Raw genomic sequence first — 18,764 nt, forward strand, 5'->3', positions numbered from 1 at the left:
GGCTGGCAGTTATGGGGGGATCCGGGCGCCATGGCCGGGCGGGGCCTCATCCCACCGCCACCACCGGCTGCTCCTTATCGGGCGTCCTTGGCCCGCACCTGCCCGCGGTGCCACCGGCTACTCATTAACCAGGACTTCCTGTTGGCCTGGGGGGATGCGCCAGGAGGGGAGGAGGGCACTGGGGCGGGGGGCCGCTGGGGGGCCTCTCCTGGCACCGTGGGCACCAGTGCAGGCAGGGGGAAGCAAAAGGGGCCCCCAGCCCCAGGGCACTGGTGCCAGCCCCCCACGCCGCACCAGGGCCCCGGTGCCAGCCACGGCTTCCCGAGGGCCGCGGGGCGTAGCAGCTCCTTCCTGCCGGCCAGGCCCGGCTGTAAAATCATCACACACAGCTTGTAAACGTCAGAGGTGTTTTGGGCGGGTGGGGGCCGGCTCCACACAAAGAGTGCCGTGTGCCAGCTGTCCAGGGGGCATCAGGGCAGGGGTCTGGCCAGGGTCCCCGTTTGGCCTGGGGTGTGGGGCCCATGGCGGCAGGACTTGCTGCTGACACCAGGGGCTTTGGAGGCAGCGGGGTGGGTTCTGTAGGGGCCAGGCACAGACCCTGGGGTACCACCCCGCCAGGCTCCTGGCCCCTTGCCAAGAGGTCTGTCTGGTCACCCACACCCTGCTTCGGTCGACCTGGGTGGGACAACATGGCTGCCTCGTGATGCAAGGGATGCTGGGAATATTGGGGGGGAAGGGTCACGCCAAATAAAACAGTGGTGACAACTCTCCAAGCCCCAAGGGATTCTGGGAGGGAAAAGCCCCCCCCAACCCCTAGGATCATGGCCACTGGTAAAAATGGCTGGTCGCGGGACCCCAGGGGATGGTAGGGCCCGGCCTGGGCCCAGGGGTCAGCTCCAGGACAGGAGGGACCCCTCCAATTCATGGGGGTAGCATCCAGCCATGCCGCCAGGGCGCGGCCCAGCACTCGTTAACCATTAACCCCAGGGTTGGCTAAGCGCCGTTCCCACCCCCGGCTGGCGCTATCCTCCCAGCCCCTGGGACAGGACGAGTCGGGGCCGGCACTAGCTGGGTTCGGTTCTGACCCAGCCTGGCCGGAGCTGGGCTCCCCTCCCCGTCTGCATGCACAGCTGTGCAGCCAGCCGCGCCAGGCGCTGTACGCACCAGGGCAAACACAGGCTCCTGCTCCAGGGGGTTGTGGGGGGCGCAGCTGTGGGGCAGCCTCAGCCCGGACGTGCCCCCCACTGCCCCTGCACCGTGGCTGTTCAGACCCCCCCCAGGGTGGCAGGGATGGAGTGGGGCCTGGAAACCCAGCTCGGGTGAATCAACGCCGCCTTCTTCTCCCTGCGTCCCCGCCCCCCCAGGGCTGTCTCAGTGTCCCGCTGTCTCACACCTCGGGAGGAAGCTGGCAAGGCGCACAGGAACACCTTTATGCTCAGGGCCGGGCCACGCGCCCCACCACCGGCCCAGCGCCCCGGCCACAAAGGCCCAAGTGTTCGGAGCTGTGCCCCCGCCCCTCACGCGCGGCCGGCCTGGCAGCCCCCAGGCCCTGTGTTGACTCAGGGATGTATGGATATATATAACCCGCCGGGCGGGCGGATGTTTTCAGGGAAGCCGCGAGGATGTGAGGGCGGCTGCATCGGCAGCGGCCCAGTGCTGCACACACGGCGGCTTGTTCCCCCCCAGCCCTCGCCTCTGCTCCGGGGCTTTTTCCCAGCTGAAGGTGTTCCCCAGCTCTTTCCCGGAGCCGTGGCGGGCAGGGGTCCTGGCAGGGGGCAGGTCCTTGCTGAACCCGAAAGGAGCAGGGCTGGCTGCGCCCCCCAGTAGGAGGAGCTATTCTCCCCTGTGCAGGGGCAGTACTGCCTCCCCAAGCCACGCTGGACAGACATCCTGCCACGTGGACGAGCGGGATATCCCCAGTGTTGCCAAACCCAGTGGGGCATGGGGGGCTTACCCAGCTAACTGCCCCCCCCCGCTCTGCATTACGGGTGGGGGTTCCCGTGGGTTGGGGGGCGGGTGGTGACGGGGTCAGGGTGGCAGTGATGAAGGCCGCAGGCACTGGGAGCTGCAGCCGTGTGTGCCGGTGTCAAAGGAGCCATTGTAGTCTCGCCCAGAGCCGTGGCCCCGGCGCGCCAGCCACGGGGCGAGGGCAGGCTGTCGTGCCCTTCTGCCAGTTATTTATAACCTCCAGCAGGTATTCCACATCCCCAGCCTCCCCCTCCTGGCCACCCGGCCCGAGCAAAACTCACCTGATCCGCCTGGCCGTGCCCATGCCAAGCCTCCGGGAAGCCAAGGCTGGGTTGCCTGGCCCTGGCACGGCCCTGCCACCTGCCTCCCTCCAGATGCCCTGGTATGAGGCACAAGGGAGCCCTGAGCTGGGCCCTGGGGCTGGGGTCATGGAGCCCCCTCTGCCTGCCCAGCAGGTGTGTAAGGGTGTGAGGCTATATGCCTGCGTGTGCACACAGGCAGCTACATGAGTGAATCACAGCATGCTCAGGAGTGAGTGCGTGTGCATGTCTGGAATAGCATGCAAACGTGCAGCTTTGTGATGAGGCGAGTGTGAGCCACGTGTGTGCTGAGTGGGGTGTGACAATGGGGGTGCCTGTGTGTGATGTTGTGAGCATGCAGACATCCCTGGGGAACTCTGGGGGTATGTACGCGCACACACATACACACACACTTGTGTGTGACCAGATGTGCATGAGCACACGAGTAGGATTACAGTCGTGTGTGACTGTGTGGAGGCATGCAGATGTGTGCATGACCACGTGCGTGTGTGCCCAGACACCTGTCACTCTATGAGCGGGTGTGTGGAAGCCCGCAAGCATGTAGTGGAGCCACTCTATGCACAAGTGTGCGTGCACGAACATGTCCATCTGTGACCCATGGCACCCCCAGCTGCCAACCCCATTGCCCCTAGCAGCCCCGGGGTGGGTATGGTGGGCTCCCCGGGCACCTGCTGGGCCTGGCGCCATCCTGCCCCACAGATCCGGGGCGGACCCGGGCGGGTGGGCGGTGGGGCTTGATGCAGCTGGCTCAGGCGCGCCCCAGGGCTTGGCTCCGTCCCCATGGCAGGCGGGGCCCGGTCACACGCAGGTTCCCTGGGGAGCGGGGCCAGGCGTGTCCGGGTCCCGGGCGTTCCCCAGGATCCCTGTGTTTGCCCTCGTGCCCGCGGGGAGGGGCCTGGCAGGGAGCAGTCAGCTGCGGCTGGGAAGGCCCTGGGGCACAGAGCCCATGGGCGGGAGGGGAGGATGGGGGGTATTCCCAGACCCCCCTTGAATAACTGTGGAGGCAGGGCAGAGACGTGGGCAACCCCATCCCTGCCCTCACCACTGTCCTGCTCCATCCCCCCCAGGTTAGACCAGGACGGAAACTGGGATGACCAGACCAGGGCTGGGATGGGGCACACGCTCTGGGAGGGTGTTGGGAGCTGCATGTCCTGGGGGCCTCTGGGCGTCTGTCATGGTTTCACAGCACAAGGAGGGTCAGAGGTATAAGTATGCACAAGAGCCACTGCCCCAGGGCCTCTGGGCGTCTATCACGGTGTCACAGCAAAAGGGTGGGGGTGTTCATATGTGTGCATGTGTTCGTGTGCATCATTGTCCTGGGTGCCTATCACAGTATCCCAGCAGAAGGGGATACACGAGTGTGTATGTATGCATGTGCATCACTGCCTGTGTCTGAGTCCCAGCTGGTATATCAGTGTCTCGGTGTGTCTGTTTCACAGCAGGCATGTGAGTGTATGTGTGTGTGCATCTGTGAGTGCTTTGCAGCATGCGTGTCGATGTCTCATGGCGTGTGTGTTGGGTCTCAGCAGGTGTGTTGGGGTCTTGCTGTGTGTGTGGCTGTGGGTGTAGCTGTGCATGTCGGTGTCTCTATGGATGTGCCAGAGTTTCTGTGGACTGGTGCCAGTTTCTACATGTGAGTGCTGGTGTCTCATGGGGTCCGTAGGTCTCCTGTCCCACAGGGTGTCAATGTGCATGTGTGTGTGTGTATGTGCAGGTGCCAGTTGTGGGGGAGGGGGGTGTCAGCATCCCCGTGCATCTTTCTGTAGGGTGTCTGCATGGTACATGCCTCGGGGGGTGTGCGTGTTCCCCCTGGGGAGGGGGATGCATCTGCGTCTCCATGTGCATGCGCCCCCAGGGGTGTCAACATGTGTGTCTGCATATGTTTGCATGCATGTGTTTCAGTGTCTATGTCTCCATACACAGGTGTGCTCTCGGGGTGTTGGTGTCTCAGAGTGCATGCATGCATGTGTGTGTGCCAGGGTGTCAAGGTGCATGTCTATGTTTGTCCATGTGTGCTGGTGTCTTGTGTGGTGGCATGTCTGCTTATCTCTGTGGGTGATCTATCTGGTGCAATGTCTGTGTCTCCATGCGCCCATGGGGTGTCAGTGTGTGTGTGTGTGCACATGTGTGTCCAGGTCTTCCTGTGTGCACCCCTCCTGGCTGCCAGCACGCATGGGCACATGCCTCTATGTGCATGCCCAGGGGGGCGCTGGCCGGTGGTGCTGCTGTGTCCCAGCCGTGCCCGCCTCGGTGCCCTGTACTTTTCCATTCCTGGCCACGGTGTGTTTTCCTTTCCAGGCGGGCTGCTGGCCCCTCCTCACTGGCCCCCACCCACCCCAGCAGGCCCCGATGCTGCCGCAGGCTGTGGTGAGCAGGCTGGCCCGGGGCTGCAACGTCGGAGGGGGATTGTGGCTGGGCTGGGTGGAGTGGGGTGAAGCCAGGTCCGATAAATTTAGCAGCGGCTCTGACCGGGGGGGGGTGGGGGGGCAGGGAGTGGTGTTGTGGGTGGGCTGGGACAAAGCTAGCAGGGAGAAGAGGCAAGGCTTGGGGTCAAACCTTCTCGACCTCCGGGGACATCTGAGCCAGACTCCATGCATGAGCATTTGCACTAGTGCAAAGTGAGCATCAAACACAGTCAGAGCCACGGCACAGCCTGGAGCATAGTCGCATGCCTCACAAACCCTCCCAGGGGGTAGCACCCGGGGGCACCCCATGGAGCTTTGCAGAGCCCCGGCATGGACCCAGGCTGCAGTGACCTGAACCCCTCCGGCAGGGGGTGCCGTGCCCGCCCCGGGCGCGCCCTTGACTGACGGCAGGGGCAGGCAGGGCTGGTCTCGCACCCGGGCGAGGCCACATGTCGCAAGCGCACCAGGATGCCGGTTCCTGCTCAGGGATTTACAGCTCCCGACCGCAGCCCTGCCAGGTCGCAGCTGCCCCCCGCCCCCTTCCCGGAGCCCAGAGCCTGGGAACAGCCGAGACTTGCCCAAGCCAGCCAGGAAACGGGCTTGCTGCACCAAACAGGGCAGGGCCTGGTGCCAGGCACTGCATAGGTGCGAAGAGAGCTCATGGGGGGAAACTGAGGCACAGAGCAGGGTGGTGACTCACTCTGGGTGAGTCTACCCACCCATGGCAGTGGGTAGGCCCCTTGGGTATTGATTCAACGCCCCAAGCCATGGGGGGGTAGTCCTAGCCAAAGACGCCTCATGGGGCACAGGGCACCTACAGCCCTGCTGCTCCAGCCAGGCTGGGCCCTGGCGCAGAGCTGTGTGCCCGGGAGGCTGTGCCCGCCTCCAAACTGCTCCTTGCTGCATCTCCTCCCGGGAAGAATTGGGGGGCTGGGGGCTGTGTCCTGCCCCTGGCCGGCTCACTGGAAGCTGGGAGGTATCTGGAATGGGCTCAGCCCAACCTTTCTAGCCTGGTAGCACTGACAGCTGAAACAAGCTGGGCAGGGTATGGGAGGGGGACTCAGACTTTGGGTATGAGAGGGAGGCAGTCCCTACTGAAGGGACAGCTAGGGGCACCCCAGGAGGCTTGAGCCAAGGGTGCGAGGAGTGCACAGAGGGCATCCTCAAGTGAGCTGGAAGAGCCCCCTGTGCAAAGAGGGTCCGACAGGTAAGACTCAGGCTGCAGAGCCAAGCAGAGGCTGTCACCCGCCAGGGGAATCCCCCCAGACCTCCCCTGTGCCCAGCTAATAGATCCCAGACCGTCTATTCCCCCAGCTGCAGATCTCCAGCTGACATCCCTCCTGATACTAGATCCCTGTGCTCTCACCGGTGGACCCCGAATCGCCCCGGCTGGGCTGTGGCGCCCCACCCTGCCTGCCCCGCAGCCCCGGCCCTCTGGAAGGTGATGAATGACCTTTTCAGGCGCCAAAGCGCAGGAAATCCATGTGCTGGGAGCCGGGGAGCTGGCCCGCGAAGGGAGGGAGGGAGGAGGGGAGGCCAGGCACAGAGGGGCCCCGTCGGGTCCAGGCCCAGCAACACCACAGACCCCAGCCATCTGGCGCTGCAGTGCCCAGTGCAGGCACCAGCACCAGCACCAGCCAGCCTCGGGCCCTGCCTTGCATGGCAGAGAGCCCCCATGCATGCCCACCCTGCGCCAGTGCAGGGACTGGGCTGCTAGACATACCCTGCTGTCAGGGAAACTGAGGCTCCCTGAGAGGAGCGTGGTGCTGCAGCCACTAGCAGGCAGGGGCAGAGCCAAGGGGAGATCCCAGGAGTCCTGAGCTCTGGTTTCCCCTCCAGTATATCTTGGTCTGCCGCCCTGCTCTCACCATTAGGTCTCATTCCCTCCCTGCCCTGGAAATGGGATGCCAGCGTCCTGCCCCCGCCCCCGCACGTGGGCAGCACCCCTGCCCGTCACCAGTCTGGGGGAGCCGGTTCTTCCTGGCACTGACTCCTGGGGGCCAGGGGAGCTGCAGGCAGTATCTGGAGGCTGTTGTGGGACCAGCATTCACTCCTTGACCCTTCCCCCAGCTCCTGCAGGGACCCCCTACCTCATTTCTAACCCCTCTCCCCTCGCTCTGTGTCTGCTGGACCCTTGCTCAGGGAGCCCAGCTCTGTCCCCCCAGCCAGGGCAGGGGAAACCCAAGGGGCAGCAGGATGCCCGGGGAAGGGGCCTGGAGTGCACCCTTGGGGGGGGACTGCAGGGCCGCTGTCCCTGGCAGAGCAGCTCAGGCTGGGGGGGGTGGGCTGGGGGGGGTGGCTGCGGAGCAGCTGCGTCACAGAGGGGCTTTCTACTGCCGTGTTGTTTTTTCCAGGAATGCGTGGAATGGCAGCATGGCTGACGCGGGCGCACACTGGCCCCATTCACGGAGCCGCCACCGCTGGCACCCCTGCCCCCGCCCGGCCCCCCCACCCTGCCCCGCGGGCCGGAGGGGACCCCAGACACGGGCAGGAGCCGGCAGACGCGCATAGCAAGGGGGCATGCGGGGATAGCTGGGCGCAGGGGTGGGCTGCAGGGATGGCGGGCAGGAGTTGGTGAGCTGGGGATGGATGGGGAGAGGCAGATGGGGTGGGGGGGGTTGTGGATGCACAGACAGATGCACAGAGCACAGGTAGATGGACAGGCGCACGTTGCTGCACTGGGCCAGTGAGGGCGGATCCAGCCCATGGGGTCCATGACTGAAGTGCCCCCCAACCTCCAGACCCTCCACCTTTCCCTCCTCCCCCATTGCCCCCGGCTGCTCCTCCAGCCCCCCAGGTGCAACCCCCCAGACCCTCTACACAGACCCCGCACTCCAGGGGAGAGCCCAGGGCCAGACTGGGGGTCCATTTGGCAGCCCCCATGCCCCAGGTGGGCGCTGGTTACTGATTAACCCATGGGGTCTGCGTGGGTGTCATGTTGGCTCCGCAAACAGTCCCTGCGGTCATGACCCGGGGCAGGAGGGGTGGCGGGGACAACGGTCAGCAGGGTGGGGGCAGCACGTCATCCCTGCAGCCCCCAAGGGTCGGCCCTGTGGGTCCATGCAGCGCCCGGCGTGATGCAGCCCCAGTCCCCATGGCGGTTTGGGGGTGCCATGACACATGGCCACCATGCCAGCCCGTGCCCTGGCTGGCAACATGGATGGCTGGCCTTGCAGAGCAGAGGGCACCCTGGCTGGGGACACGCAGGCCCGGGCAGCTCCCCCACCAAGGGCAGCAGTGCCCTCATGTCGCCTCCCCTCGCCTGGGGTCTTGCCTGCAGCCGCCTGTCTGCCATGCCATGTCGGAGGGAACGCGCTGGGCTCTCCAAGGCACGCAACGGTGGTGGAGGGGAAATGCTACTTCTGAAGGACATGCAGAGGGGTGTTTTAGGGGATATACCATTTGAGCTCTTTTTTGAGAGGGAAAATGTTGCTTTTGAGGAAGAAACATTTTTTCTAGGAGAGAAAGCGCTAACAGTTTTGCAGGAAAAGTGCTACCTTAAGAGGAAAAACACTTTTTTTTTGTGAGAAAAAAGCTGGTTTTTGAACGGAAAATGCTGTTTTTGAGGAGGAAAAGCTGTTTTGATGGGAAAATGCTCTTTCATAAGAAAAAATTCCTTTTTTTTAAGGGGGAAAAAAAATCTCTTTTTTGAGGGAAGCGTGCTGGTTCCATTAGCAAAATGCTATTTTTGAGGAGCAAATGCCCTTTTTTGATTATCTTTTGATCTTTTCTCCAGGAGAATGCCTTTTTGAGGAAAAGTGCTGTTTTTTGAGGGAAAATTCCTTTTTTAAAGGAAAAAGTGTCTTTTGTTGAGGGAAAACATGCTGTTTTCATTAGCAAAATGCTGTTTTTGATGAGGAAATGCTCTTTTTCACAGAAGAATGCTTTTTTGAGGAAAATCACTTTTTTTCTGAGAGAAAAATGGTTTCTGAGGAAGAAATAACTAGAGGGAAAAAAGCTCTTTTTTGAGTAAAATTGATGTTTTCTGAGGAAAAAATTGTTTTTGAAGAAGAAATATTTGTTGAGGCAAAAATGCTTTTTTCTGAGGGAAGCATGCTGTTTTTTTAAGAAAGCCTGCTGTCTTTGAGGGAAATTGCTGAGCTTTTTAAGGACAAAATACTATTTTTTCAGGGAAACATGGTCTTTTGTGATGGAAAGATGTTGTTTCTGTGGAGAAAAAAAATGTTGTTTCCCCTGGGGAAAATGTTTGAATTTTGCCCAAATTCCTTGGGTTTCCCCTCAGGACAAGCTGGCGGGGGCATCTCACCAAACGCCATGGTGGCCTGTGGGACGCTGTCACAGCTGCCATCTCCCTGCTGGACCAGCCGTGGTGGGGCTGAGCCCTCGCCCTCGCCCTCGCCCTCGCGGCCCTGGCCCCTCACACGGCCACTGTTCAACATGGAAACCACCTTGTGCTTCCCCCAAACTGCCCCAGTCTCCTCGTTTCCCTGGCGAAACCCACGCCGGCCCTCTCAGGGCCAGGGCTGGGGCCGGGTTTGGCCCCGCTCAGTGGGGTTGACAAGCATGGCAGCAGCCGCCCCTTCAAGTGGAGAAACGTAGCCCCCAAATGCTTCATTTTAATGATCTTTAATACCAAAAAAAAAAATAAAAATAAAACAACCATAGACACGCACAAAACAACCCTGTGAGATCCCAACCCATTGCTACGGTACCATATATTAACCCATCTCTACAATGCCCCGTTCCCAAAGCAAATATTTAAATATTGAGCCATTTACAAAACAAACCAAAAAAATCAACCCAGCCCCAAAATGGAGAAGGGCTCCCCGCCACCAGCCCCCGCTCTCCCAGCTGTCACCAGGCCCGTGAACGTAACAGTGGCTCCCGCCGCGCGTGGACAGGACACCTCGGCGATCCCGGTGCGGGGGCAGAGAAGGGGCTCAGGTGTGAGGGGCCATTCCTTGTCCCCTGCAGGGTCTGGGCCGGGTGTTGAGCCGCCCGATCTGACATGGCCCCCACCAGCCGTGGGGCCCCTTCCGCTGGGGCCGGCCTTGGCAGCAGCATCAAATGGCACGAGACAACAGAAAAGGGGCCATGCCTGTGGCCTGGGCCAGGTGCAGGGAGGAATGGAGGACAGGGGAGAGGGATAGGCATGTGTCATGGCAGGGGCAGACAGCAACGCCGTGCGTCCATGCCCCCGTGCTGTATTGCGTTGCGCCGTGCCGTGGGACCCTGTTACGAGGCATTGAGGAGGGAGCGGCTGTAGAGGCTCTGGTAGTAGGGACCAGTCTCAGCCAGGGAGGTGGCAGGCTCGTAGCCGTGCTTGCTCTCGGCTGCTGGCGGGGAGCCGTAGCCATTATAGGCCATGACTTGCTCGTAGGCCTTGAGGTCGACCTTGTGACTCTGGTCAGAGGACATCAGATTGGTGATGGAGAAGGGGTGGTTGAAATTATACTGAGGGTCCATTTTGAGGTCCCCTGGCAGCTCCAGGCTGGCGATGGAGGGGGAAAAGTAGTGGCTAGTGATGGACGTTGAGATAGGCACCGGGGAGGCGGCGGAGCCTGGGGATGAGCCCTGCACACCCGAGCAGTCCAGCTGCACCAGGCCCCGCTGCTCCTCTGACCCGTGTGAGGCATCTGAGTGGCCTGACTCGGCCCCCTCCGAGCCCGTTGGCGGGCTTCGGCCCTCAGGGACCACCTCGGGGCGCTTGGGGGCCTGATCCTGGGCAGCAGAGCCCTTGGCACTGGGTTTCTTGGCCTTGTCCTCGATTTTGAAGCGCTTCTGGCGCCGCAGGTAGCAGCCATTCTCGAACATGTTGCCCGAGTTGGGGTGCAGGGCCCAGTACGAGCCCTTGCCCGGCTTGTCCGGGGACCGAGCCACCTTGACAAAGCAGTCATTGAAGGAGAGCGAGTGGCGGATGGAGTTCTGCCACCGCTGCTGGTTCTCTCGGTAGTAGGGGAAGAGGTCCATGATCCACTGGTAGATCTCATTGAGGGTCAGCATCTTGCTGGGGGCCTGCTGGATGGCCATGGTGATGAGGGAGATGTAGGAGTAGGGTGGCTTGGCATGGGTCAGTGTGCGCCGGTACGACTTACTGAGCTCCTTGGGCCGGACGATGCCGGCAGCTGGGTACCCCAGGGGTGCCGCGGACGGGCTCACACTCTGGTAGGGGGACAGGGCGTTGATGGAGGGTGCCTGGGCCCCCAGTGGCGTTAGCGCTGGGCTGACAGGGGAAGCCACACTGCCCAGGCCCATGGCACTAGTGGTGCCAGTCAGCCCGGGCAGGGAAGGGCTGCTGAGGCCCCCACTGGGGTAGGTCATGTTCATGGAGCCAGGGGAGCTCAGGGAGTTGAGGGTCATGTAGGAGTTGATGGTGTTCATGGGGCCCAGGCCGGACGTCATGGTGCTCACAGAGGGGTAGACCTGGGGGAGACAAGAGAGTGGGAATTAGCCTTGCTGACGGGCTCAGCCGGCATCATCCCTGGGGTTCACGACCCATGCAACCTTCTCCCCCAGGGAGCCGTGTGGGCCATGAGGTGCAGGTCTGTATGGGATCCCACCATGCTTGTATGGACCAAACACGGTCCACAGTAGCAGCAGGGCCCTTGAAATCAGAATCTGGCCCCAGCCTCTTTGCCTTGGAGCAGCTCCACATTCACGCCCGTGACATGGAGCCCGGGACCGGGGGCAGGGCTGAGCCGAGCCTGGGGCCCCCAGCCGCCCCCCTCCCCCAGCCACCTTCAAGCTGCAGCGGGTTGAACAAACAGGGCTGCGCAGTTCAAGCCGGGACCGGCAGCCGCAGGGCTGGAACAGCAGCTGCTGTTTGCACAAGATAGAGGAGAAGGGCACAAGCCCAGCGCCGATCGATGGGGCTGGTGCCACCTGCCCCCGCCTGCCAGATGGGCCCTGCCGGGTTGCTAAGGCAGAAAGCTGCCCGCTGGCAGGGAGGCAGCCACAGGCCTCGGTGGACAGGTGTCAGATCGGGGGGCAGGACGCCTGGGTTCCTCTCCCCCAAATTGCTCAGACCCTTTCCCCACTTGCTAAGTGAAAAGTTTGGGCTTAGAAGGGGGAGAGTCTGGTCCAGTCTGGTGGCCAATAGGGCTGGGGCATTCTGTATGTCTCACAGACCCTCCCCGGACCACAAATTCCCCCCACAACCCAGGCTGGGTCACCCCCTCGCAGCCCCTCTCTGTGCCAGACAGGCTCTGCCTCCCAGGCAAGCGTCAGGGCCTGGTGCTGCACCTGCACCTGGGGCAGGGCAGCCTCTTGGGGCAGGGTAAGCAGGCCCTGCCGCTGCTCTCCCAGGCAGCGACTTTCTCCCCCCCACCTTGGGGGAGTCCCTGGAGCAAGGCTGATGCCCCCAGGGGCACATGCGGACAGGGCAGTACTTATGCAGACCCCTCTCTGTGGGGTGACCCAGGCTGAACCCCAGCTTGGCTGAGCTGCACAGCAGCACATCACACACACATGCACACTAGCTTGTGCACGCACGCACACACACACTTCACTCTCCTTTGGATGAGTATGGGGAAACTGAGGCACAGAGCAGGGACATGGTCGACTGGGGGCCATAAAACCCTGTCGTTTGCAGGGCCTTTCCCCATCAGGCAGATGCTTGTTGTGGGGCAAAGCAGAGCTAAAATGGAGGTGCAGGGTTGGAGCTGTGAGGGGAATCGGGATTTCTGTGCCTCGGAAATCAAGGAGCCTCTGAACTGTGCAGACTTCTGACCTTTTAGTCCCAAATCCAAAGCCCCCTATGCATGATGCTGCTATACAGCCTGGCCCCTGGAAGTTGCCCTCCACAAGCCTGTCCCCCAGTTGGACTACAACTCCCATGATACACTGTGGCCTCCCCTCATAGGGCAGGGAGAGGGCTGTGGCAGAGAGCATCATGGGAGATGGAGTCCTGTATCCCAATCCCATGAGCCCCTGGGGCAAGACAGTCCAATCGGAGCCCTCGTCTCCCTGTTTGGGGGTGCTTTGAGTGGAAACAGAGAGGCTGCGGGAAGCCCTCATGTTCCATCTGTGGCCACTGGAACAGAGACGCTTCCTGCCCTCAGCCTGTGTGGCAGGATCGGGTGGTGCTGCCCCCACAGAAATCTCCAGCGAGGAATGCAGCCAGCTCTGGGGTGGAGCATGTCTGCAGGCAATGTCCTCAGGGAGGAGCGGAGGATACAGCCCCCTAGAAAATCAGGGGAAGGCACACACAAAAAGATAACACCTTGGGTCCTTTTGCCAGCCGGGCTTGGGGCCTAGAAGGGCCCCTTCCTGCATCCTGGCACAGGGCTGGCAGGGGCAGGAGCTGTGACATGCCCTTCCCAGGGCTGACCTTGCACTGAGATCCTCAGGCAAAGGCCAGAGGGGGCTTGGCCCACATGCCTGCACAGAAATAAAGCCTGCTGGGTCCTGTGTGGGCAGGAGTCCTGATGCCAAGAAATGCGGGTCTGTGCTCCTGGTCCTCCTCCTGACAGCGCACAAGAAGCCAGTTTCTCCCCCTCCCTAGCTTTGCCTTCCTTTTCTTGATGCCCCTAGCTCTCACCCCATTGCTCCCTAGGCTGAGGGGACCCAGCAACCCCCAGCAACCCCCAGCCTGGCACAGCTGAACTACTGCCATGGGGGCTCATCCACCAGGCAGCGGAGGGGGATCTAGGGGTGGCGAAGGGGAAGGGGGAGAGATGGAGCGGAGGGGCAGGGGGATAGACAGAGAGACAGCGGATAGGGGGACACACAGACAGACAGACAGACATAGGGATGGCTCAACTGGACAGGTGGCGTGTTTGGGGGTGAACAGAGAGATGGAGGGATCCTGTGTATGGGGGGAGAGGGCAAGTAGAGAGACAGAGCTGACAGGGAGAGGGGGGCAGACAAATGAGCTGTACATCAGTGGTTCTCAGCCCTTTTGGATCTGCAGCCTTACCTCATTAGATTCAAGGCCCCTCTCATTAACTCTGCCATTGGCACAACCAGCAGGACTAACATGGCACCCTGTGCAGCGCTCCGAAAAGGATCTCGTGGCACCCCAGAACCACTGGTTTGTGTGGACAGGGGGTCTGCGTGAGGACAGACAGATAGACAGACGGGCACAAGGCCAGGTGCTGGCAACACCCATGATGTGGCTTACACCCCTCTCCCTGGGCCTGGTCCAGCTTTGAGACCCACTAGATCACGTCAGATCAGGGCCACAGAAGCCCCTGCTCGCCAGCCGAGTGCATGACGGATCCCCCACATGTTACACGTTTGCTCACATGATCACCAAGCAAGATCCAGCTCCAAGACCTCTAGCTGTGGGGAGGGCCCCAGACATGGGCCTGGCTGGGGCAGACTGCAACCAGTGCCATGGGGACTGTCCGCCCCCACAATCTCAGCCCCCACAGCAACAGGGATGGACCCCAGGTCCAGCCCTGCGCTTGCCAGCTGGGGTGGGGGTTTCAAGCCCATTTGGGGGACAGGATGAGGTCACCGGCCCTGGTGACTCATGCGCATGCAGCAATTGCAACATGGCGGCCAGGTCCAGATAGCGCCGAAGCCTCGGCAAACAGGGCTAGGTTGTGCAAGGCGCCTTGGACATTCGAACCAGCTGAATTATGTGCGGGGCGGGGGGAGGGGGCAGTCTGGATGCCGGGGTCCCCCCTGCATTGTACAGGGCTCTCTAACCCTTGCCTGAACAGGCCGCCTACGACCCCCATGCCCTGTCCAGACCAGGGAGTTGAACCCAGGACCTTGAGATGGGGGGGGGCTCCATATACGCCTGATGTGCCCAGCCCTCCTCCCCGCTCTGCTCATCCTGCCTATCCCAAAGCCCCAATATGGACACAGGAGCCTCTGGTCCTACCCCCACTGCCTTGCTGCTTGTGCCCCCCCAGCCACAGCCTGCCCTGGCCCGTGGTCATTTCAGGGTCAGTGAGACCCCCCAGTGACCTCAACCTCAGGACCCCGCAGAGCCTCTGAGCATGGGCCAGAAGCTGATTTCTGGGGTATAGGGGAGGTCTCTGCCAGCCCAGCCTCTGCCCCCAAAGGGGCCCGCTTGCCTAGGAACGCACTTGGGAAATGGTTCTGCGGCAAACAAGGTCCCGCAGGGCCTGATCCGCCCCCAGTGCCACCTCCGTGCCAGGCACTAGCTACGCAGCAGCTTTGTACAGTGCCTGGCACGAGGGGCCCAGGGCACATCTGTCTGGGCAGAGAGGCTGCGTTACTTCCAGCAGGGCTGGTTTTCAGGCAGAAGCTGTTGCGAGCACCTGGAGCCAGACATGGGGGTTGTGCCTAAGAGCCCTGATGGGCGGGCAGCATGTGGCTTCCCCAGTGCAGGGATGGGCAGAGGTGGCCAGAGACCAAGCAGGTGTCTCTGAGCAGGGCTGATTTCCCCTCCAGGGCTATGTTATTGCTGTTACTATATTATTACAATTATTATTATTTGTTGCTGTCAATAGCAATAATAATATAATCATGTTATTATCATTCTCATCATTATGTCATATTATTATTATTGTTACTGTCACCATCATCACCTAATCATCATAATAATCACATTCTCATAATCATCACATCATTATTATCATCAGCATCACCGCCACTTAGGGTTGGCAAGCTGCTCAATTGACTGGTCAAATATTGCCAATTGTCCCATCAACTGACTGCATATTTTTTGACTGGTCAAAGATGACAGCAATTTTACTAAAAGAACACTTTTTCTTGTAGTTTTCCTGACAGACATATGCTTTTTTATTGTTTTTTGACACATTTCTTAATGGAAACATTTGTGCTTTTCCTATGTATTAGCTGGAAGTTTTTTTACAATTTTTGCCCTGTATATGAGCAATCAATTCACCAAACTTTTTTGACCAGTCAAATACTGAACCCTATTACCACTATCATCATGTCTTCCTTGTTCTGTCGTTGCTGTCATTATTAGTGTTTGCTGTTGTTTTATTATATTATTATTACTTTATTATTATTCTGTTATCCTCATCATCAGTACTATTGTTGTGCATGGTGAATTCCTTGTTTTATCATGATTATTAATCAAATATGATATTTGATCAGACACATAACCCTAAATAACAATATAGATGGTAAATGAATAACTACAGCAGCCGCAGCCGCAGCCAGCGCCCGCCGTCTGTTCCAGCTCGGTGACAATACACGTAGGATCTTTGATCCTGTTTCCGTCCCGGTGGATAAAAGTGAGGATCCAGTGGCTCTGGGTTTTCCAGTGGGTGCTGTGCTCCCACATTAGCCCTGTGCCTCAGTTTACCCAGGAAGAACCTAGATGGTTGTTTGTTCAATGGGGAGCTGGCAGAGGCAGGTACTCCCCATGTCAGGGCCGCGTCACCACAAGGCGCCATTGTGGTCACCATGCGTGTGCACCACGGGCCCACGTCCACCTGCTGAACCCTGTCTCTGCTGCTTCCTTCCCCTGCCTGGTTTGGGTACAGACAGTGTTCGTCTGTCTGTGCTTTGCCTGGTGGATTCAACCCGAAGCCCACCCTGGTTCAGCAGACCCTGGGGCTGCAGGCAGGTGCCGCAGGGGTAGTGGGGGCAGCATGGGATGGAGGGACCCAGAAGACAGGGACTAGTGGTATTTTGTAGCTAGTGGCCCTGCAGACGTGGCAGCCCCTGGTTAAACCCTGGTAGGGAGGGGAGGCTCACGCTATGGGCAGGCGTATGAGACACCCCAGCTGCCGGGGGTGGGGGGGTGTCTGGACATGGAGACCCCAGCCAGGGCTGCGTAGCAAATCCCTGGCCAGGAGGGGAAACTGAGGCACAGAACAGCCTGGAGCAGGAGGGGGCAGAGAACCCCTCTGGATGAATGCCAGGCCTGGTGCAGGGAGGTGGCCTGACCCCAGCCAGGCTTGCACTCACCCCTCCCGCCCCGTGTTTGCCCAGGAGTGCTTGGCCCCGGGCCCTGGGGGTGACGTCACTGGGACAGGGGAGGGGGGCAGGGCACTGCCACGCACCCCCCCGCCTGCTGCGGCCTTGGACCCAGGGCTACCCAGCAGTGACCAGCCCCTTACCCTGCCCCAGGCCTTGGGGGGATGTAGGCACCTCCGTTGGGGGGTGAGGGGTTCCTGGAAGAGCCCCTGTCCCTGGTTGCAGCTCCTCCCACCAGTACAGACCAGTCTGAACTGGGAGAAACCTGGCCCCAGGGCAAGACCAGGGTCACTTCCAGCCCTGCTCCCCAGTGTCACCCCCACCCCACAGGTTTGTGGGTCCTGAGTGAGGTGTGTGTGTGTTGTGGGGGGGAGGGGGGTGCTCTGCTTTGCCGCGAGCTAAGTGCACTCTCCTGAGGCAAATCCCAGGGGCAGGAGCCAGCGCAGTGCAGCTGTCTGGGTCCCCCCCCACCTCACAGTGTAAATCCAAAGTAGCCCCAGAGTCTAAGACCCTTCAATCAGGGCCCAGGGGTGGGGTGGGGGTATAAGGGCCTGATCCTGGGGAGGGCTGTGTTTTCCTGGCCACCTGCCCTCCCCATTGCCAGCTTCCACCTGCACCACTCACTGGGAACACCTGGCTGGGAGAGAGAGTGCGTGCGCGCGCACACACACACACACACACACACACACACACACCAGCCCAAAGTCTTGTGCCCTGTTCACCTCCCCCCGCTGCCTGCACCCAAGCTCCCACCGAGCACTTGCACACAGACCGCCACACCAGCGCACACGTACATGTCTACATGCGCCAGGTCCTCTCCGCAGCCGCCTGTGGCAGCCCACAGGAGCCCTCTAACTATGCGGATACAGCCATATGTATGCACACTTGTGGGGGGGAACACACTCAGGTAGGCACACACAGGTGTGTACACGCTTAGGCCGAAACATATGCACAAGCACACGAAAAAAGAATGTGAAAACTCCCCATTTACCGGGTCGGACATGGGTGCATCTTGCTCCTTCTCCCATAATCCACACAGGCATGCCCGTGAAGGGGGGGGTGGGGGGCCACACATGTGTATGCACACACGCACCCTCCACTCCTTACTCTGGAGCTCACAGCCTACCCCCTCGCCCCCAGGCACCCTGCACAAAGGGGGAGGCCTCGAAACTACCACAGCCAGATAGAAACCACTGCAGGCGACTCTGCACCCCTGCCCAGGGAAGGGGCCACAGCCATGCCAGGGGGCCATGAGGCCCAGGCACCTACCTCTGTGGGCTCGCTGTAGTAAGAGTTCCACTCGGCCAGGTCGTGCGTCTCCATCTTGACGGAGCCCAGCATGCCAGCCCCACGCCCCCTTCGTCCCTCTGGGACCCTTCCTCCTCCTCCAGGCCCCAGGCAAGGTGGGGGCAAGGGTGTGCAAGCCCCCAAGATGCCACAGGCTAGGGGCAGGCTCAGGGGGCCAGGAGGGTATCGAGGGGTACAGCCATGCAGTGCAGCAGGCGCCGCAGGGCACAGGTGGCCGTGGCGGCGTGCGTGGACCCCAGCGCCGTGCGTTCCCCCCGGGGCTCACTGGGTGCCCAGAGCTGCACCAGGGCTTTATAGGGCTGGCTGGTCCCACCTCCTGCCCTGGCTCCCCTGTGGACCCGCGGCCCTGGGCCCAGCGCGGCGCTGCCCCCTGGTGGCCCATGCAGGGCTCCACGGGGTGCCCGCTCCAGAGGGGTGCAGATACAGCTGGGGGGGGCCTCAGGGCAGACAGCCCTGGCATGGGGGGCACAGCTGAGTCCCAACCCCCTCCAAGACAGAGCTGGGGCAAGCCCCCTTCACCTCAGGCTCACAGGGGTCCACACATGTGCCCACGTGTCTGCAGGCTGTGTCCCCACTGGGGGGCACTCTGGGCTGTGCAGTTGCAGGGGGTGGCTCTGTGGGATCACAGTGCGGGGAAGCACATTTGGGCCTGCAGGGGGGTGACATGAGCACCCCCAACAGCACCCAGCTGCCTCAGGCCCTCCCCCCAACTACCCGGCACCTTCTGGCACACACCTAATGTGCCAAGTCCCAGTCCCCCAAACACCATGGCTGGGGCATGGTGCTGGCTGTGCAGGGCCAACCTGGACCAGGGGTTGCAGGAGGCCAGGGGCTAGTGCGGGGGGGGGGGGGGGTCAGAGCTGCCTGCCCCCCCTGCAGGCTTGTGGGTGGGGCTGGGAAGGTGCGAGAGTCTTAGCGCAGGGAGGGGTGGCTT

At 61.1% G+C, this 18,764-nt stretch overlaps 1 protein-coding gene across 1 annotated transcript; it reads right to left on the reverse strand.

Moving 5' to 3' along the window:
- Nucleotides 1-9,264: 9,264 nt before the first annotated feature.
- FOXA3 (forkhead box A3) lies at nt 9,265-18,077 on the reverse strand. The gene is made up of 2 exons (XM_090056193.1): nt 17,792-18,077; nt 9,265-11,077 (listed from the first exon to the last, which is right to left on the reverse strand). The coding sequence occupies exons 1-2, from the start codon at nt 17,861-17,863 to the stop codon at nt 9,890-9,892; spliced, it is 1,260 nt and encodes a 419-aa protein (XP_089912319.1). The 5' UTR covers nt 17,864-18,077; the 3' UTR covers nt 9,265-9,889.
- Between the last annotated feature and the right edge of the window lie 687 nt (nt 18,078-18,764).

Source organism: Crocodylus siamensis, chromosome 6, assembly GCF_052110815.1.
Source record: "Crocodylus siamensis isolate JL-2025a chromosome 6, ASM5211081v1, whole genome shotgun sequence".
NCBI lineage: Eukaryota > Metazoa > Chordata > Crocodylia > Crocodylidae > Crocodylus > Crocodylus siamensis.